The 22175-nt window shown below is 35.9% G+C and overlaps 2 protein-coding genes across 2 annotated transcripts; both read left to right on the top strand.

Annotated features, from left to right (window-relative positions):
• Positions 1-1868: 1868 nt before the first annotated feature.
• Positions 1869-7603, top strand: LOC108956438 (probable disease resistance protein At5g63020). The gene is made up of 2 exons (XM_039307002.1): positions 1869-2034; positions 6087-7603. The coding sequence occupies exon 2, from the start codon at positions 6188-6190 to the stop codon at positions 7601-7603; it is 1416 nt and encodes a 471-aa protein (XP_039162936.1). The 5' UTR covers positions 1869-2034; positions 6087-6187.
• Positions 7604-7629: 26 nt separating this feature from the next.
• LOC120286099 lies at positions 7630-19344 on the top strand. Its single transcript, XM_039307001.1, has 4 exons — positions 7630-8985; positions 11759-12391; positions 12494-13042; positions 18898-19344. The coding sequence occupies exons 1-4, from the start codon at positions 7630-7632 to the stop codon at positions 19342-19344; spliced, it is 2985 nt and encodes a 994-aa protein (XP_039162935.1).
• The last annotated feature ends 2831 nt before the right edge of the window (positions 19345-22175 follow it).

Raw genomic sequence — 22175 nt, 5'->3', positions numbered from 1 at the left:
TCTCGGCTTTTTCGTTCTCTTCTGATAAATATGAGATTAGCGGCTGGCCACATTTTGTGATGATAATCAAGCTTCTGAATGACTTTTTGGGTGGGTTTTGATGTTATATCTTAGAAATCCTTACAATAAATATTCGACAAGTAAGACTTTGCAGCGGGTCCAATTTTCCGTTTACCCACAATAGAGGAGGCCTCTCCAGCACCAATAAAAACACCAGAATAAGCGGGCAATCGCAACCTAGAATAAAATTGAATCCCGGCCACGAAGCAAGGTACACTTTTAATTAGCACGTGTTTTACCAATTAATGAATTCTAAAAGAATGATAACAATCAATAAAAAGTCAACAGAAAAGTTAGCCTGTGAATTTAAAAAGGCTGTAAAACAAAAATATGCGTCTTTAATTATTGCTTCACCCAGAAAAATGAGATGCCTACGTATTAAATTAGCATCTAATATACCTAGCCACATTTAACGATGACGCAGCACCGATGCCAGCCGCAATCACATTTCTATTTGCAATTTTTACGGAAAAACTAATTTGAGTAAGTAAGCGTCTTAGGAAACACATTTGTAAAAAAGAAGCATATGCACAATACTGATCGAAAAAATATATCACTAATGCTTTCGTTAGCTCTAAATTTTTGGCACAAATTTTATGAGGAGAGATTTTAAAGAAATTTTGTTTTGTCGTGGTGTTTCGTTTATCTTTGCCAAGTGGTCACTTGCAATCATGGATGTGCGCAAGTTGGACAAAACTAGGGTGATGAATTCTGTCCTCATCATTTCCAGGTGTCCTTGACTTTGATTTTGCGTGTCCTCGATTCAGAGGAAAGGATTGCTTTGCTGGTGCTGGAGGTTTTAAAGAAGCAAATTGACTCATCAAAGAAACGCAATCCATCACAAGATCCGATTTAAGTGCAGGAGGGCTTGGGCTTGATGAAGAGAAATGAGAAATAACGAAGAATTTTAATATTTCTTCCCCAAGAAAGATGAAATTCATTAATATTGTATTACAATTTAATGTACCTTTGCTTCGTTCGGTGATGAATTGAAAATTAAGACTTCGATGTTGTTAAATTTTCATCGCCGGTGTAGCTTCAGCCATTCTTCTCTCTCGTACACACTAAGTGCTTGTGATTTTTTTTTCTTTCTAATAATTTTATCTCAGTCAATAGAAAAATTTTCATCTTATCTTTAAATTATCCAATCAACACTGTGACGTCACTGAGAGCAGACATTTCAGCATCTCGATTTGCAATATATATAGGAACCACATTGAAAAATAAAAGTACATGGACGGTATTAAACACATTAAAATGGTAAGAGAGTTCATTTTCTCTAAACATTACGCATAAGGTTTATTAATAGATTTTTTTGGATGCTTTCCTCTCTAATTTCTTCCACCGGGCCCGCGAGGATAATAACATTTTTTAAGAAAGTGATCTACAAGTCTCAAAATCTATTCCCCTTTCCATCTATATAATCTTTTCTAACGTTACATAACTCTCAAAGAGCAGCATGTCAAAAGTTGATTTCCACTATCAACACTTCGACACTAACGCAAGTATCTATTCTTTCCACTAATGGGGAGGGAAATTGACAAGTCGCCCATCTTCACTTTGATTTGCGTGACCACCCGATCCTATTCCAAAGACAATGACCAAAATATCTCTGGAATCTACCATAGGGGTGATATTCTTGCCAATTTAGAGGAAAGGATTGTTTTTGTGGTTTTGGACAAAGTGGAGGGCTAAAGAAGTGAATTGCCTCTTTAAAGATTGCGTGGATTCCAAGCACACGTGGATCATCCTTTGAGGCAAGAGAAAAGGCAAAAACTTGTTGAAGAGCCAAGGGCTTATGCTTTAAGAGGAGAAACACATCGGTAAGAACACCATCGCCTATCACCAGAAATCACCGAGAGGCTCCTTTTATGTTATGTGAGATTTGCTTTGATAGCTTGAAGCAGAGGCGTGAAGATAATCCTCCGATTGCACCACCTTTCGGGACTCAGGCACAAATTGATCTGCTCCAAGGTAATTTATTCTCAAACACAACATTTGATTATCACTCATTGCAGATCATCTAATATCATTTAAAGCATACAAATGTTAGGTGTGAAATTCGCATGTGACTTTTTCGCAATTTTCATTACATATATTACTTATTCTTCTTACCACATTCTTTTTATTCAAACTGGTTGGTATAAATTGTTGGATCAGTTGAACCCGGTGGAATAGCATACCAGCCCTCACTCCACGGTTCTATTCCTCGAAAAAGTGCACGAAGTGAGGATCCGACAGGGTCCAAATTTATGTGAAACTGAATATTGAGGAAAATAAACGATTACAACAAAAATATAATTGTATGGAAAAAATATATTATGAGACAAGTAAATTGATATAGTTAAGAGTAGAGATAAACATAGATTATAGATTTGTTTGATTATCGAAAGAGAGAGCTCCACAATCCTAAAAAAACTGGTATTTATAAACCTAATATTAGTAATAAGCGTTCCCTATATGGACAACAATGGCCCACACAACTCCATTCTTCATTCCTCCTCTTTTGCAACTTCCAGCTTCAAAGGCGAATGCAACTCATCTTGGGCTCCTCTCAGTTACTTCTATTATCGTGGCCAAGTTCTCCAGACCTTTTGCAGTTCGGCCTAGCTTAGTCGAATTGCATATTCAACTTAGCTAGAACGAGGGACCACCATTCTTTTAAAATCTCTCTCTCTCTCTCTCTCTCTCTCTCTCAAGAAACACTTTTCAATTGGCTGTAACTATCTGCGATTTAAGTATTTCTTTAACCAATTTTTGTGGTGATTTTTCAACGACGAACCCAGTTAACGATGGTGTTTTTTAAACTGCTAAATAGTTAGCACGGTTTATTTCTTTTTCAAAACTTAGATAATAATTTACCTCACCATAATAAATATGTTCCTCTTATGAGTCAAGCTAGACTTGCCCTCGAGCATCAAGTTGAGCCATTGACAATGATGTCATCTCACTCATTTTGAAAAAATATTCATCATGATCCTCCGTTTTTTCTAAGGTTAAATAACATATTGACATTATTCCCCTAATTTTGGGTTATGAAAGCATTTTGACTAAAAAAGACTTGTATGGTAAATCAATATATAGACCGTTTTCATTCATGAAAAAGTTTCAAGCCAAGTGTTCGTACTCATAATTTTCCAATGGCCAAGATTTTCATAATTCTCTTGAAATATTAAGGTGCTTGGCCGAGTTACCCCACCATTTTTTTTTCATACAAACAATATATGAAAAACTAGGCGAGTGTAGAGTTAAAGAGTTAAAGGAAGACAGACGGTTAGCCGACTCATAGTGGTTCCACCCAAATCGACACTACTCCACTTATCGAGACCATTCAGGATTTATGCACATTCCACTATTTTTGAAACCTCGTACAAAGGTTGGTTTACAATGGAGCCACTACTCCTCTACAAGCAAGGGGAATTCATTTAGAAACAATTTCTCTCGCAAGAAGTTGATTTGCAAAGTGAATACAAGAGAGATTTTGCAAGTATTTTCAATTACACACATGCCCGAGACAATGGCTACCTTGGAAACAATTTCTCTCGCAAGCAGTCCCCGAGCTGTTACTAGCACTTCAAATGACTAATTTTTCGACCATTGAGACTTTCGAATGTCCACTCAAATTCATAAATGGCCAACAAATCGGCTGAGGTTGAGCGAGCAAAATTCAAATTTAAATTGTAGAGCCGTTTATTTGGCCAATCTGGCTGGCTATCTCACCATTACTTAGCCAGGTACCCAGATATGATTTTAGACAAGCTCGCTCTTCTTTAACCCTTTCCAACTTGCACAAACTTGCAGAAAACATTTCCAAATAATTTGTAACGATTATAAATATACGAAAAGAGTTTTGGAATCATCAAAATTAATTTAGGATCAATAGTGACAAGTTATAAATAAAAGATGCAACTTAAAATTGTTTGACTCCCAAAAATTTAAATATGATAAATGTAACATTTTGATGGTTTAATCTATTGCATGAATTGGAGAAAAAAAGAATCTAGTATGTTAAAACAACATATCATGTAATGATTGAGGATTTTGTGATGGGTTGTTTGAGCTTCATCTTCACTAATGAGTAATGATACTAAGAAAAAATGTGATAGAATTGCGAGGATATGACTATATACAAAAATTTGTTTATTAAATCAGGTTAAAGAACCTTTAGCTTTGTTTAAATTATATGAATAAAAAAGGTACATGTCCATTTTTCTTAATACAATTGATAGTAAAATCTTGAATTTGCCCATTAATTTGATGCATTTATTTAAATGTAGAATATAATTATGAGGAGCGTGTGTTGATAACCCTCTTATATATGATGTCATCAGGCCGTCTAATTTGGGCCTGTCCACATGATCCATTTTTTTTGGTTGATCCTCTTTCCTCCGAAAGTATTATCAATTGCTACGATCCTTTTCTTTCCAAGTGTGTAGTGTGAGATTTTCTTTTATCTTCCACTTCACCTGTGCACCGGATACTCTCCCTCTCACGGGTGAGTTTATTAAACCGGGGCCAATCATTGACAATTGATACATGACCTCTTTTGTGAATCATTAAATACTTCTTTTTATCCCAAGTGTCAATGTGGCATTTGTTCTTTTTGCCTCATATGTGCATTCAATGAACAAATGCTTCCAAATGAAATTACTAATACTAAAAAGAAGGGATAACTGTCTTAGAAGTTCTAAAATTTATCATGAAAGAACAATTGAGTTCTAAAATTTTCAAAAAATGAAATCAAATCCTAAAACATATCTTCAAAGTGCAATCAAGTCATAAAACTTTTACAAAGTGCAATTTACAGAAGGATGGATTGGATCAATTTGACAAGTTTTAAGATTTGATTGTACTTTTTGAAAGTTTAATGAGTCAATTACACTTCCGTAACAAGTTTTAAGACTTAATTGAATTTTTGTCACAAGTTTTAGGATTTCTAATGTACTTATCCCTAATAAGAAAAGGCAAAATTTATAGGGAGCCATAGATTGGTTTGTTCAGTGGACTTTCAAACAATTTTTTTTTTTTTTTTTTTTTTTTTGGATTTAAGGGAAGTGGTTTAATCACTTCTTGTGAAAAGTGCCAAATTAACTAATAGAAGCTTCACATTCCATATGGTCAAATAAAATAGCCTTGTTATCAATTACAACAATAATGGAAGTTCCTAACTATGAGCCGTTTTTTTTTGGTCAGTCTTACTCTATTCCTATTTTAACGCTCATTCTCAGATTTTTGCCTCTAGAATTTCGTACATAGCGTAATTAAGAAATAAATTTATTTTATTATGCACACTAATGTGAGAAAATGTAAATGGTGATGATGTAATATTAGTCTCTTTCCACACGTTTGTAAGCGAGAATGGGGAATCCTATGGCTAGCCTTATAACTTATTGCTCATTAATCAAAAGTCGTTCTTATGGAAAGGTTTTGCAGAGACAGTCTTAGATTACCGGACCACCCCGCACCATAATTTTCACAAAAGCATGGTCATTAGTGAATAATGCCTTTTGATTGAGTTTAAGAAAATAATTTGAAGCATAAGTTAGGAAATGATTACAGAAAAATTACCCAAAAAATTTTAAATTTATTAAAATTGTGTCAATTTAATCTTTTTTTTTTTTGCTAATTATAAATCTTTTGTATTTGTGATAATTCAATTCATCCAACCATGACATGGACGCCCGCAGGCAGCGTCAACGTGAACACTTTTCAATAATATTTTAGCAAATTTTCTATTTTATTTTTTAAAACTTTATTTCTTTTTTTCCTTCACTTCTTCCCAATATTTTCTCGGTAGACCGGTAACGTGCTGCTTTTCCACGTACGATCATCTGCAAATTGTCCACGTAGACCAGTAACGTGTTGCTTGGGGGCACTGAGTGCAGTAACTGTACGTTTTCTGTTTTTTACATGCACTGTGCTTCTCTCTCTCGTCTTCGGTTTTGTTTCGTTGTTCACATTGTTTATCACTTTGCTCTTCCTTTCTTTTCATACATCGCGAGTGATTTGTTCTGCTCTCTGTTCAGTTTCCTTCGCACGGATTTTCTTTAGCAATTAATAATTGGTGGCAACAACAGACACAAAAGAGGAGGGGAAAAAGTAATTTCTAGACATTAAAGAAGAAATTATGGCCGAGGCATTTGCTAGCTCCGTTGCGTCGAAACTAGGTGAGTGCCTGTTTGCTCCCATTGGACGCCAATTTGGGTACGTGCTGCACTACATGAGCTACGTCGAAGATCTCAAAAATGAAGTTGAGAAGCTGGAGGCTGCTAGGGAAAGGGTGCAGCACTCTGTCGATGAAGCCTTGTATGATGGAAAACCTATACACACTGATATTAAGAATTGGTTGGAAAACGTGGAGAATAAGGCTAAGGACGCACGAGACTTGTTAAAACATGGTGGAAGTGCAAAAAATGCTTGCTTCCGTGGGTGGCTTCCCAACCCCATGGTGCGCCATCCTATTGGCAAGAAGGTGAAGAAGATGACTCAAGTCATTCGGGAACTCCATAATGAAAGTGAAAATAATAACTTCCAGAAGGTCTACTATGAGAATCCTCCGATAGGAATTGTCGTTGCTACCACTTCCGCTGCAAGATCTGTTGACAAGAAAGAAGATGTCCTGGAGTCGAGGGCTTCAATCACAGAGGATGTAATGAAGGCTATAATTGATGACAAAATCTGTGTGGTTGGGGTGTATGGACCAGGTGGGGTTGGCAAGTCCAAGCTTTTGGAGGACATACAAAAGCAAGTTAAGAAAGAGAAGCAATTTGATGTGGTTGCCACAGCAAATGTATCACGCAATCCAGATTTAAAAACAATCCAAGGAGAAATTGCTGATGCTCTAGGCCTAAAGCTAATGAATGTGGAAACTGCTCGTGGGAGAGCCGATCGTTTGCGTGAGAGGTTAGAGTGTGACCGAGAGAAAAAAATTCTCATAATTTTGGATAATTTGTGGAAGAAGCTAGAATTGAAAGATGTTGGAATTCCTTGTGGTGATGGTAATAAAGTGAGAGGTTGCAAGCTATTGCTATCATCTAGAAACAGAGAAGTTTTACGCATTGACATGGTCTCTGACCAAGAATTCCGCCTCAAGGAGTTGGACGATGGGGAAGCAAGAAGACTTTTTGAAAGGATATTGGGGAACATAATTTATGATCCTGAGATTAGACCCCTGGTAGATGGAGTGGTCAAGAATTGCGGAGGCTTCCCACTTTTTATAATTTCATTGGCAAAAAGGTTGAGGAGCGGAAATTTGGCTGCATGGAGGAATGCTTTGACGATAGCAGGGTCTGATTTAAAATCACTCGTGGAACTAAACTACAAAAACTTAAAAGACGAGAGGATCCAATCCTTGTTCTTGGTTTGTGCTCTATCACATGGATGGGAAGAGGTGGATATCTTGGTCTATGGCTTGGGTTTGGGTTTATTTAACAATTTCAGCAAGACCATCGGAGACGCTAGAGATAGGTTGAACATGGATCTAGATTGTCTATGCAACTCTTCTTTATTACTAGATAGTGATAATTCTAGCAAAAAGATATAGATAGTGATCACTTTGTAAAAGTCAGAATGCATGACATAGTCAATGACGTGGCCATCTCTATTGCTTCCACAGAATGGAAGGCCTTGGTCGGGAGGGAGGATTGTGGGTTTAAAAATTGGTCAAAGGCTGAGCTTAGAGAATGCACTGTGATATCCTTCCTTCGTGCTAGCATTGATGAGCTTCCCGAAAAATTGGACTGTCCAAACTTGAGGATGTTTCTGTTAGTCGACTGCAACCTGTCCCTCAAAATTCCTGATTCATTTTTCGAATCTATGCATAAGCTCCAAGTCATGGAGTTAGGAGTAATATCTGTCACCTCTCTACCTTCGTCGATTGAGTTCCTTGAGAACCTCAAGTCGCTTAGTCTTGCCAGTTGCCATCTCGAGGATGTGACTCTTCTTGGAAAGCTGAAAGCATTGCAGATCCTACATCTCTGTGGATCAACAATTGCTCGGCTGCCTAAAGAAATAGGTGAACTAACAAAATTGAGAATTTTGAACTTAAAAAGTTGCACTAGGCTCAAAGTTATCGAACCTGATGTGCTCGGAAGCTTGGTTAATTTAGAAGAATTGTATATGGCCGACAGTTTTGATCGGTGGGAGGTTGAAGATGAAGCACCGCGAAGAAACGCCAGTCTGATTGAGTTAAAAAACATGAATAAGTTGAGCACTTTGGACATTGTCATTCCTCATTTTGCCGATCTCCCGAGAGACTTGCCGTTTGGGAAACTGAACAAGTATAAAATCCAAATTGGGGGCTTTTGGGATTGGTCGGTTGAATATAAAGAATCTAGAACTTTAAAGCTCAAGCTGGATTTGGGCAATCTTCTTTTCGAAGAGTGGGTGCAAAAATGTCTGCAGAGAACACAAGATCTCCACTTGGATGGATTGCAAGATGGCAATGATAGTATTCACGATTTATGCATTGAAGGATTCCAGGAATTGAAATATCTTCACGTGCAAAATAGCCCCTCATTTCATTATGTTGTTCACCCCACGAACAATGTCCAGTGCACTGCATTTACGAGATTGGTATCTTTGTTTCTTGAGAATATGGGCAAATTTGAGAAGATTTGTGGCAGCTGTCTTGCCCTAGAATCCTTCAGCAAATTAAAGATTGTGAAAGTGGACAACTGTAGTGAAATCAAACATCTGTTTCCTTCGTCCATGATGAGATTATTATCCCAGCTTGAAGAGATTGAAATAAGCAGATGCCACTTAATGCAGCAAATTGTGGCAGATGTCGAGGTTGACAAAGATGAAATATATGACCCCAATGTGAAGTCTTGTAATTTGCGTAGGCTGATATTAAGAAACTTGCCAAATATGACAAGCTTCTATAAAACCGCAAACCTCTCAGTTGATTTCTTTGACGGGCAACAGGTATATAATTTGTTGTTTAGATTTTATGCATGGATTTTAAATGTGAGAGTATAATAGGACGGAGAAAAATTGGATAAAGAATCGGTTTTTGAGATTTAGATTTCTAGAGACAAACAATAAATTAATTTTTTTAATATGAAATTGCTATGTGATATGTGAATTATTAAAACATTTATACAGTAGTTAATTGCATCTCTTTATTTGTGTAATGTTATCAACATAGTTAAAGAAGCACTGTGCGATTTATATGTTTTTTCAAATAATCTGGAACCTTATTATTGCTTAATGGTAAAATCGAATAAGATACATAAACATTTATGGATATATTCATAAGTTGAAGGAAGTATATACGACCTTTACAATTTTTATGAATTCTATTTAATAATGAATGGACAAATGTAGAGTCATATTATATCCGCTTGCTTAAAATGAAAGAAAGAAATAAATAAACATTCAATAGGTGAATTTAACTACACTGACTATGTGTCAAATAATATCCAGATCAATTACTTATAATTTTGCAATCACAATCCTAAGTACATCAGCGTTAGACTAGTTGAGACAATAAAGTTGCTTTTTTTCCCCAATGATTGTAAAGAGTTGTGGTGTTTGAATGGACCATTGCAAAATTGTGTTTCTACACACAGTTCCATTATATAAAAATTTTTAATACTCTTAGGTGTTAAATGACTGAACTATTATCTTAGTACATCAATAAGATTTTAGTTAGATAATTAATTTTTTTGTTCTAATTCATGTAAGCTATGGACCTTTCGTGGTGATAAAATCTACCATAAATCTTTATTCCAACCACTTTTCTAATGTTACCAGTAGAATTTATGTGCCCTGCACATGTTTATATTTCTTTTTTTAATAAAATATTCCTTGATAGTGTTAACTAGAAACACATCTAGCATTTATTTTTGCACCGTCGCTTTGATTTAACAATTCGTTTAACTGTTTTGTTAGTAATTTTTTTTTTTTTAAAAGGAAGCCCTTCTTTAAATTATTTTTTAACATTATGTTTATCACGTGAGCCTAAACACAAAAGCATGATGCTCGAGTAAAATCATTTGTTGAATTAAGTAATTCATTTTCTTGGCTACATAAATAAAATTTGCCATATAATTTTGCTATTTGATAAGGAACTGCATCTTAGGTGCTTATATAGGTAAGTTAAATCCTCTAATGAAATTGACTTCGATGCCCATATGGTGCTGTTCGCTCAATTAAATCCTTTTATGGCCAACCATGGATCTCACAGGGACGAACCTTTTTTTTCTTTTTTCTTTTTAATTACTTTCGGCCAATGTAGCATATAACATCGATTTTAGAGAATAATGGATCTTGTAGTGCTATGCATGGGGACAACAAATTTTTTTTGACTGCTTTGGCATTTCTCTCATAATTTACAATAACTTTTTTCTTTCAATCTTTCGATAATAGGATTTTCTTTAAAATACTTCAGAAAATGTGGCAGGCTCAAATTGCATCTGCAAATCAACTAAAAGTATAGTTTTTTCTCTGTTTGTCAAATAAGCTCACGACTATTCGGAAGAAAATAATTCGGTTGACGTATTATATATAATCATAGTCGATGACTAAAACATCAATTGAGCCTATGCCATGAATTAAAATAATTTAGGTAAAAAGCACAAAATCTGAAGGTAACCTTAATAACCTCAATAATTCAAGGACTTTAAATTCTCTCTTATTAAAATACATTCAGTAAAGTCCAGATATACAACAGCTAAATGATTAGTGTAAAGTTGATAAATTCTAAAGAACAATAGTGTAAAATTCAAAAATCACTACTCTGCTTCTTCTTCCATTATATTTAAATCTATTGTATGAGATTATTTCTTTAATTGTAACATCACTCACGACTTGTATATCTGGTTACAAGCATTACTATGAGATAATGGGAGGTTATTCACCCTTTGCAGCTAATAAAGCTACAGAGTTTGGAAACCATGATTATTGAAAGATGTCAGTTGATAAGAGAAGTATTCGACCTTGAAGGACTGACATGCAGTAAGGAAGTTGAGATTCTATCGAGACTGAGGGAATTAACCCTGAGTGACTTACCAAGTTTGGGATGCATATGGAATAAAAATCCACGAAGAACAATGTGTTTTCGAAACTTAAAGGCATTGAAGGTGCAAAATTGTGAGAACCTAAGGTTTCTTTTTTCTTATTCCATGGCTAAAGCACTCCAGCAAATAAAAGAAATAGAAATAGCAAATTGTAAGCTACTGGAGGAAATTATTGATGTGGAAGAAGAAGAATTGGAGGAAGCTGCAACCAGCGATACTTTAGAGTTTCATTTGTTAACCTCCTTGTCTCTTGAGGAATTACCAAATCTCAAGACATTCTCTTATCGAAAGTATTGTATTCATTGTCCATCCTTAACAAAATTGACGATATCTCAGTGCCCCAAAATGATGACATTCTCTTCATTCGAAGAAAGGCAATGGTCGATCACATCTAACACGGGATTACAACAAGCATTTGATCATATAAACTCTGGCTTATCCTTGCCAGGCTTCTTCAATGAAAAGGTAAGCATCTATAGTACTTTTTGTCATTCATTATTCTAGTTCTTGTCAGAGACGCAATTTAGCAGAAACTTGATCATTATTCAAGTTTGGCAGTTGGCAGTGGAAAAGCTAACTCGCTGGGGATCATTCCCAAAGTTGCCCACAAATTTTGGCATAATACAATTCTATACCAAAAATCTCAGTCATTCTACATATAAAATGTTTTTATGCAGGTTCTTTTTCCAAGCTTGGAGGAATTGAAGCTTTCTTCCATGTTCCAATTAAAGAGGATATGGCATAATCAACTCCATGGACAATCCTTCTACAAACTTGCATCCCTCACTGTTGAACTTTGTGAAAATTTGTCACATGTTTTTCCATCAAATTTAATGGATAGGTTGCATAATCTAAATAAAATTGAGGTGGTTGGGTGTCCCTCCTTGGAAGCATTATTTGATACAGTAACTCTCAGCTCTAATGAAAGGCAAAAGCCATTGGTCCTCTCTTCATTAGAAAAAATGAAGTTGCTAAATCTACCAAGGCTGAGAGACATTTTGAAGAGTGGCTGCATAGTAATATCAGCGTTTCCTAGTCTGGTACAAGTGAGCGTAAGGCGTTGTCATAGTTTGCCATATCTCTTCTCAAGTGCCACGGCCAGAACTCTTGATAAACTTGCGGTGCTTGATGTTTCCTGTTGCAATAATATGAAGGGCATAATTGCAATGGAAGAAGGAAAAGGGAAAACTATCGAGACGTTCAAGTTTCGTAATTTAAGCATACTCAAGCTTGGTGACCTTGAGAATTTGATTTGTTTTAGTTCAAAGAGTTGTGCTGGTGATGGTTTACATCCTCTATTTGATGAGAAGGTATCATATCCCGATTTATCTTATCTGTTATATTATTTTGCCATTAATGCTTTGGTCCTAAGCTATTTTGCGTATTTTTCATTTATCTATGTACATTTGTAGTTTGCATTTCCAAAGTTAGAAGAGCTAAACATCGAGGGAGTTCACCAAGAAGAACTATGGAACAATAAAATCCTTGTGGAGTCCTTTTGCTGTCTAAAGGTCCTCAAGGTGAAGCAGTGTCACAACCTAATAAATGTGATTCCTTCATTCATGTGGAGAAGGCTACTTCACCATGCGGAGTCTTTGACTGTTGAGAAGTGCCCACGTCTGAGAAACCTTTTTACAACATCTATGGCAAAAAGTCTAGGACAACTCCGATATCTTGGTCTCAATGGCTGTGGAGAGATGGAGTACATTGTCGCCAAAGAAGAGGAGAAACCTGAAGAAGAAACCGACAAAATTGTAATTCCTCAAATTGTAACTTTGTATCTTCACAGCATGCCAAGACTCAGAAGTTTCTGTCAAGGGAAGCATATTTCAGAGTGGCCCTCCTTGAAAGAGTTTACCGTCAAAGATTGCGAAGCTGTGAAGGTGATTCTAGGAGATGCTAATTGTAGAAAATTAGAGGGCAGCGTTCCAACACAACAACCGCTTTTACTCGTCGAAAAGGTTTGCACTCATTCTTCTTTTATGGCATATCTAGTTTGTTATCCTGATGGTTTGAGCGAAGACAATGTTAAGGGTCTGTGGGGTCACTTATGATAACTTATCATTTTCTTTTACAAATCTTTGACCTCAATAAGAAACATCTCAAAGTTACTTCTTTAATATAAACATGCCGAAATGTATATCAAAAATTTTTCATAGGTTTCAAAAACTTCATAATTTTCTCCTTTCCTTTTCAAGTCTTAGACAAAATTATAGCTGAAGTACAAATATCAATTAGAGGCTAAGCTTCAATTGACAAGTTTTAATTAATTAGAGCCTAGACAATGCTAAAATGTCATCTCAAATTTAAATATTATTCAACATAAGATCAAGGGTTAATAACACTACAAGTTCTAAAGCTTGTGTTGGTTTGGCACTTAAGTTCTAAAATTTGCACAATCGATGCATTTCAAGACTTGTTAAGTCTGTCCATTTTTTGTGGAGAAATTCTGCATTTTTATCATTTTTCTGTCCTGCATGGCCTTTGACACCGTGATGGAGCTTCCTCGAGCACAAACGGTGATATTTCACTATTTCCACATAAAAATTAGGGAAAAAAATCAGCATTAATATGAAACTGGAAATAAAAGAAAAGTCTTATGAGAGATCGCTGGTCAAAGGGGAAAGGCTGTTTAGAGAGCGCCACTACCGGTGGCCTACTATCGCCCTTGCCAATTTGAATGAGGGCAAGTGTGCTCACTCACGTGGTGGTGAGGAGCCAAGTTTGGCAACTGGTGGCCTAGCAAGGATGCTGGGTGCCCTATCTGTGACCTGGGAGATGGTTGCGACCGTCGCCAATGCAAAAGCCCTAAGACCCCCCTTCTCCCGCCTTGTTTTCTTATAAGTACTTTCTAAATTTTTTGTCACCTTTTTTAATGTGGCATCACCATAGTAGCACCACATCTTTACAATTAAAAAAAAAGAGGGGGAAATTCGATGAAAAATGTCATATACACTTTTTGTCCTCCTGAAACTAATTTGGGCAATGGAAAGACTCAAATGCTTAATTGGAACAAGTTTTACCAATAAACGGGAAAAAAAAGTTTTAGTTCTTAAACATGCCAAACTGGAATAAATTTTAGGAGTCATTTTGTCGCTATTCCTGAAGTCAATTTTAAATATTGCTATGGGAAAATCATTCCATGGGTCCTAAAACATATTTATGAAATGCAATCAAGTTATAAATTTTTCAATTGGTGCAATGAACTTTTAAACCTTTATCAAAAAGTACAATCGAGTCCTGAACCTTTCAGTTGGTGTAATTAAGTCGTAAATTAATACAAACAAATGCAATTTGAGGTTGCTCCTGGCTCTCAAGATTATTAGAATAGTATGATAATCATAATAATAATAATAATTTCCATACCAATCGACATAATAATCTTGATACCTACTCTTTTCAAATTTCGATATATCAAAGGTAATAATATTGTGACATTATTCAAAGAGAAAATTTACCAAACATAGAGTGGCTACATATTAGCAAAGCATGGTAGCTGAAGTTTCAATAGGCATGAATGCCATATATTTTCATGAGCATATCAGATAAGAATTGCAAGCATAACATCTAAAATAAGTACCATAGACTTGGTCCTTGGTCTAGAATATTTGCACAATGATAATACATATTTAAAGTGAAGTTTTGATACCAATTAATGTTGAAGAGATCTAGCTCAATGACCAATTTATGAAGAACAAATTTAGATCTGATGCCAACTAATGTGGAACGAAAGCGTGAAGAAAGTTAGGTTTAGATTCGATGAAAGTGGAGGAAAATCATATAACAAGAAAAAGACGGAGAAACTAAATAGAGATGAAAGAGATAGAAAGGCCAAGTCAACCGGGGAAAAAGATACGTCAAATAGGCAAATTTAGTTATCAAATGATTCAAATCAATTCATCATTATAACTAAAGAAAAATATTTAATTGGTTTATATTTAGGGTTAATACCATGAAAAACCCCAAACTGGTACAATTGTGACAAATTTACCCCAAACTATTTTTTTTTTCCATGAAAAATCCCAAACTGGTAAATTTATGACAAATTTACCCCAAACTAATTTATCCGACTGCAAAAACCCTAAACTGGTAAATTTTTGATAAATATGCCCTATGCTAAATTGGATTAATACCACAAAAAAATCATAAAAATTGTAAACTGTGATAAACGGAGCGTAAAGTCCTAAATTGGTATACCGGTTAACCGTCACGTGTCATTTAACTTAATAATTTGATAATAAAATTTAACGAAAACCAACATAGGGTAAATTTGTCACAAATGTACCAGTTTGGGGTAAATTTGTCAAAGATATACCAGTTTGGGGTTTTTGGTGGTCAAAAAAATAGTTTGGGGTAAATTTGTCACAAGTGTACCAGTTTAGGGTTTTTTAGGGTATTAACCCTTATATTTATAGGCAACTTTAATAATAGTGATCAACTATTAACAAAAATAAATCAAGATTAATATCCTCAGTCATGATAATTTCGAATAACAAACTTATAAAGAGAAATCAGCTAGTGATTTGTTGGATTTTTTTCTTCGGTATTTGATGTGTTTTCTTTGAGTCTATACTTTGTTGGAGAACCTTTGAAGTCCAAGAAACCATGAAGCATTGATTTGTGTGAATTGGTTTCTATTTTGTCGTTGTCACTTCAAAGAAATGGGATTGTATATTAGCTATTGTGTTTTTTAGTGCCATAATGAGCGGAATCTAAGATAGGCTAAATTTGAGGATCATGGGAAACAAATTATACATGAAATGAATATGGTTGTTTAATTAAGAAGGCTATGGTTATGCTACTGCTTAAACATAATGCTTGATATATATTAGAAAAATTTATGTTTTCTACTTTAAAATTATATGACAGGAGAATGAATTTTAGGGGGTGGCATTTGCTAAAAAGAAATAACGCACATCTAGTCTTCTTTTCTTTCTATTCTTTGATAATGTCCATCTTGTGATTTTCTTTGTTCTTATAATTAAAGTATACTCTTTTTTGAGGGAATAGAGAATTGGCTCTAATTAATTAAATTTAGCAGGTTGAGTTTCCTAGTATGGAGTCAATGAAGTTCTTACACATGGATAACATGGAGAAGATATGGCTTGATGATCTTGATTCAAATATCTTTGGCAAATTGAAGACACTGGTAGTGGAGTATTGTGAGAAACTTGTATCCATATTTTCATCTTATAATATGATCACAAGATTTCAAAACCTAGAGAAGGTAATTGTGACCGATTGTGGATCCTTGGAAGTGGTATTTCAAGTCCAAGAGTTTGAATTTAGCGAAGCTTGTTCTACAAATACTTTTCAATTGAGAGAATTAATTTTGACGCGGCTCCCAAAAATGAAATACGTGTGGAGTGGACTTCCTCAAGGAGGTCTTACCTTTGGATGCTTACAGTGCATAGAGGTCATCAAGTGTGAGAGTCTCAAAAGTTTATTTCCAAGCTCGATGGCAAAAAATATGGCACAACTCAAAGAACTTTCAATAATGGATTGTGGGGTGGAGGAAATTATCGCTGAGGAAGACGAAGTAGGGATGAGTACAGGTGATCTCTACTTTCCACAATTAACCAACTTATCTGTATTTAGGTCACCGAAACTTAGGAGCTTCTACCAACATAGTCATACTTCAGCATGGCCACTCTTGGAACAATTGCGAGTGAGCCATTGTAGCAAGATGAGGTTATTCTCATTTGCTTGTGAATTCCCAAGCTGCCAAGGTACAACTACCAGTGAGAAAAAATATGCACTCTTTTCTTTTGAAAAGGTATTACCCTTATTAATGATTCTAGCTCTTTGCTATTGTCTTCATTGGTTTATGTGCATAGCTCTTGGTGCATTGTTATTTTCTATGGGAAATTGAAATTGTCAAACATTTCATGCTTGTTGAGACTTGCCTAACCACACTTGTGAATTGCTTAGAAATTTAAAGATTGTCTGTAGTTAATTATTTCCAACTCATATTCTTTGGTATATAAATCTATTGATCCCAACTTTTACTTTGAAGAAAAACACTTTTTATCAAATTAACTTACATAGATATTGATGCTTCTAATGAGCTACTCATATCTTGTGAATAAGATTTACCTATTTAATTTAATTTGACCAACCCCATCCACCAGAATTATAAAATAAAAAAAAGTTATTATGGTCATTTGGCATATTGTTAGCTTAACTACAAAACAAATTTCCATCCTCCAACATCTTAAACATGGTTGGTAATCGTCATGCACACGGATAACTTGCTTATTTGATCACACGTATCAATAGGCTTAAAAAAGGACAAACTTTTTCTTCTACTTTCAAATCACCAACTACTTTAATAATTTACCAACTTTTATTCTTGTGGCTCTCAAACATATTTGACATTACTAACTTTATTTAAATTTACCAAAATTAATTTGATTGGTTTACCAATATTAGTCACATTAAGGCTCCATTCCTTTCACCAAAAATAGAATTTATGCAAAATACTTTTGGCAAAATGATCACTTATATTGCTTACAAAAATAAATGAACGAGAAATATTTTCATAGTTCACAAAATTATTTAGATATAAATTGTCGTCGACAATGAAGAAAAGAAATTTCATTGACTAATTATTATCAAGCGATATAAGCGATCATTTTTAGGAAAATATCTTTCAAAACATTCATTTTCTATAAAATATAAACTAATTTAGTTACTTGCCACCTTATTATATTGTTAGGTTGGAAAGTACCAACATTTCCAACCAAAATTACAAATTACTTTAATAATCAACCAATATTTATTCTTGTGACAAGCCAATGCCTCTCAAATTACTAACTTTAATTTGAAATTTGAAATGAAAATCTAATTGATGTACCAACAATCATCAAATTAAGATACCAATGGATTTGATTCATTGACCAACTTTTTATCTTATAGATCTTGAAAAGTACTTATATATCTTTATATTTTCCAGATCACCAATTATTTTAAAAATCTACTAACGTTTATTCCTATGGTTGACCAACACTTTTTAAGTTACAAACATTCAATCAAAATTACCAAACTTAATTTGAGAGGTATATTAGTGATATACCAACACGAAATTAGGTTCATTTTTAACTACACGGAACGCTAAAAACATCCGTTTATTTGGGGTTATGTACTTTTGGTTTGTTTACTTGGTCATCTGATGTTTCATTTCGCTTTTGTAAGAATGAACAACTTGTTTTCATTATTTACTCTTTTTTCCATCGAAATTTGGAACTATAATCTTTATCTTGTTTTATTGCTTTTTCACCCATGTCCCCATCATTTCAATTTTTCTTTTCTTTTTTTTTTTTGGCCAATCATTTGTTGAGTTTGAATGCATTCTTCTCAAAGTTACATATAGTTGAAGCCATATGCTACTAATGATCTATAGTAAAATAGATAAGAGAACTATAGCTTCGAAAACAATGCACAACATTAATACAACATCTTACTATTGAAACACACATACTAGCTATAAAAATAACATGATTTGTTAAAACAAGCAAATGTTAATTTGCCTTTTGAATTTGATTAGTTGACAATTGAAATAGCCAAAGTATCATTAACTAATAACTTTCTTTATCCAAATTCACAAAATATATTGTGATTGAATTAGGCACACCACATCAACCCAGAAAAAAAAAAAAATTGGGCACACCACTAACAACAATCATTTCTCGTATAATGGTGATCAATGCTCGCTTGTCTGCTTCCGGAAAGTTGTGTCTCTTGTTCTTCCTAAACATAAGTGACATCTTAGTCATTGAACTTTTGGTGGCCTAATTAAACGGATTCCCTCCCACAGGTCATTCCACACTTGGAAGGATTGACATTAGCAAGGGAGGATGCTGCGATGATGCCGCAGCATTACGTCTTCCACAATCTTAGAGAGCTGACTTTGGCATGCTACCATGATGAAAATGTCGCTTTTCTTTCCAACTTCCTTCTCCACAGATTCCCCAATCTAGAAATGCTTACTGTGAGATGTAGTTCCTTCGAGGAGATATTTCCAAAAGATTCGTCTAGACATGGGGTAGCAACTCCCTGTGGAGAACTAACTAACATGGAAAAGCCTCTCCAGGCACTGCAAAATCTGAGGCAACTTAACCTAGATAGGTTGTGTAACCTGAAGCGAGTTTGGAAAGATGGTTCCTTGATTGCTGAAATTCTGAAACAGATTGAAGTTCTGTGGATTGGGGAATGCCCGAGTTTATCAATTGTGCTTCCATCCCGACTTCATTCCAAAGATTGACGAGTTTAGGAGTACCGGGGTTGCGCTGGTTTAGTTCATATTGGCACTTGCTCAGCAGTGACAAGTCTGGTGCATCTTACTTGGCTAACCCTAGAAAATTGTGGTGCGATGGAAGACATGGTGACAGATGATGGAAACGGAGTAGAGGAGATCTCTTTCCAAAAGCTGCAACAGTTGATACTTAACGATTTACCAAGCCTTGAGAGCTTCTCCCCCACTAATTGCACCTTTAGATTCCCATCGTTGGTGCGTATCGTCATCATGAAGTGCCCCAAGATGAATATATTCTGCAAGGGTGCCTTGAGGACACCAAACCTAGATAAAGTACTCCTCTTTGAAGAGGATGGTGAAGGACGTTGGGAAGGCGACCTTAATACCACTATCCAAACCTTATCGGCTTGAAACGATCCACTCCGAATTTAGCAAGACAGGTAAATCCGTGTGCCTAATTATGTCTATCTGAATCTGGTGGCAAAAGGAAGAAATTTGCGTTCTTCAAATTCTTTATTGGCTCATAGTAGGTCGGTCATTCTTAAAAGAATGTTCGACGAGGTTTTAAAGGAATTGTCACACGATTCGATAATTAGGGGCTTTTGAGCACTTATTCACCCTTGCATTCCAAGTGTTCGATGAATTGCTCGGCATAGCCTCTGTTAGGGCAGCCTCGAAGATTGTGAGGTTTTGTTATATGGAGCTGTGTGCTTGCCCACTTCTCTCGTCAAATTTGATGAGTGTCTTATGGACAACGTTTCTATCTGTCAGGTGTCATGCTCGCTACAATCGAAGTGGCTACTTTCATTTGCTAGAAAGTGTCTCCTGTTGTAGGATGTTGAAGCAAGATTTGTGCACCGTGTGCACTAATAATGTTCTAGTGCACGGTGCCGATGCCTCTGGACATGGTGTCTTTGTGCCGACATTGGTATTCACAGTAGGTGCTTCATTGAATTTATCATTCTTTTGCTAGCTTGGGATGTCTTCTCTATGTCATTTCCTTGATAATGGTACTGGTGTAGAAGAATGGTTGAGCAAATAATCAATTGAATGTGGGGGTTACTCTAAAATTTGTCGAATTGTATAGATATTTTGTATGAGTATTGGCTTTTAGGCAAAAGTTTCTCTGGAGTTGGACTATTTGGATGATGAAAACAGTGGCATGCACTAACCAAAAGGGCATGAAGTCCAAGAATCCAAATAAGCGCATGTCCTTCAGGCCGCGCAACATAGCCTACATGGAGCTGTTCACGATAGATGTTGTCATCTCCAAGCACTTCGTCTCTACTTCACTCACTCGCAGGGTCACGAGCAAGCAGGGCGCTGTTGCAGGTACCAATTCTAAAGACATTAGAGACGTGCTGATGTCTCGATTGGACATATCGGCATGTTTGGCCGAAGGCAGATTTTGGCAAACTAGGCGAGGGAAGCTAATGTGTGCACTGCTTCCTATACTCCAAGAGAGAGGGACAAGTTTTAAGGAAAAATCAGAGCAGTAGTTCAGTCTCTGATTAACAGTAGCATCGATACTGAAGTTTATCTTGACTGATTTTCCCTCCTTGAGCATGATCTTGTTTGTATGCACTACTCCTAATGGAAATATACTGACATCTTTGACATTGTATTGAGAATATGCAGAATGTAGTGTTGGTTCATTTGCCAATTACATATAGATAATTGTAACTATTTGTTCCAATAGCAGAATCAGATTTGTTTTGGCTTTGTAGAAACATTTACCTTCTAGATTCTTGAATAAGAGCATTCTGTTGGCTATCATAGCTTCACATATATTTCTCCAATTTTACATGGTGTCTGCATCGACTCCAGCTTTTGGAACATTATGGATGTACATGAGAGGAGGTTTAGTTTCATCCATCTTCTTTTAGCAGACAATTATTATGCAGCTATGATCAAAGTGGCTGCTTTTAGATGCTGGAAAGGTGTCTCCTGTAGCAAGAGGTTGAAGCAAGGTTTTCACAACCTGTGCACTGATAGTGTTCTAGTGCGTGGTGTTGATGCCTCTCGACATGGTGTCTTTGTGCCGACATGTGGTATCCAGAGTGGGCAGGTGAATTCATTGAATATCTGATTCTTTTAAAAGTTTGCGATGTCCTCTCTCTGTGATTTCCTTGATAATATTACTGGTGCAGCATAATGGTTGAGCAGATAATCAATTGAATGTGGGGTTGCTTTATCCGTAATCGAACTGTGTACGGATATTGTACGCATGTTGGCTTTTAGGTGACCATGTTTAGTGGTTAAGACTTTAGTTTTTTGTTTTTGATTTTTATAGTGCTCTCCTAGGTCCTTCATTTCCTAAGATAGTGCTGGCTGGTAAGCTCGTCTCTATTTGTCTGAACAGCCTCATTTAGCACCAAGAAGTTTCTTTGGAGTTGAAGATTACTTGGATGGTAACAATAGCTGGTGTTGACGCCTAAAATTTCCTTTTAATTAATTAGGTTTTACTTTATTTTTACTTTATATTTATTTTATTTTATTTTATCTTTTCGGATAAAAATAATAATAATAATGAACGAAAAAAACAGAAAAAACAAGAAAAACAGACAAAAAACCCTCTCTCGGGCCTCCTCGGCCCATTTCTACCTCAGCCCGGCCCAGCCAGGTGTTCTTCTTCCTCGCGCTGTTGCAGCACACGCGCCGGAGGGCGTGACACCAGAGCGGGGGGGAGGAGCAGCGACGCACGTGGAGTAGCTGGCACCGGACGACGATGGGACGTGGAGCGGGGGGATAGCTGGCGTCGGATGGGACGCCGGTTCGGCCAGCAAAGGCCGCGGCAACCGACGGTCGAGCTTCATCGACCGGCCACCCCTCGGCCTATA

Source organism: Eucalyptus grandis, chromosome 2 (assembly GCF_016545825.1).
Source record: "Eucalyptus grandis isolate ANBG69807.140 chromosome 2, ASM1654582v1, whole genome shotgun sequence".
Lineage (NCBI taxonomy): Eukaryota > Viridiplantae > Streptophyta > Magnoliopsida > Myrtales > Myrtaceae > Eucalyptus > Eucalyptus grandis.
Note: the sequence above shows the minus strand (reverse complement) of the source record. Positions and strands in the feature narration are given on the sequence as shown.

What these genes read in the sequence shown, in the direction of transcription:
- LOC108956438 (XM_039307002.1), top strand. Translation starts at nt 6,188, where the DNA reads ATGGCCGAGGCATTTGCTAGCTCCGTTGCGTCGAAACTAGGTGAGTGC.
- LOC120286099 (XM_039307001.1), top strand. Translation starts at nt 7,630, where the DNA reads ATGCATGACATAGTCAATGACGTGGCCATCTCTATTGCTTCCACAGAA. An exon ending in ATCCTCTATTTGATGAGAAG is followed by an intron (nt 12,392 to 12,493) that starts GTATCATATCCC and finishes GTACATTTGTAG; the next exon opens with TTTGCATTTCCAAAGTTAGA. An exon ending in CGCTTTTACTCGTCGAAAAG is followed by an intron (nt 13,043 to 18,897) that starts GTTTGCACTCAT and finishes TCCCTCCCACAG; the next exon opens with GTCATTCCACACTTGGAAGG.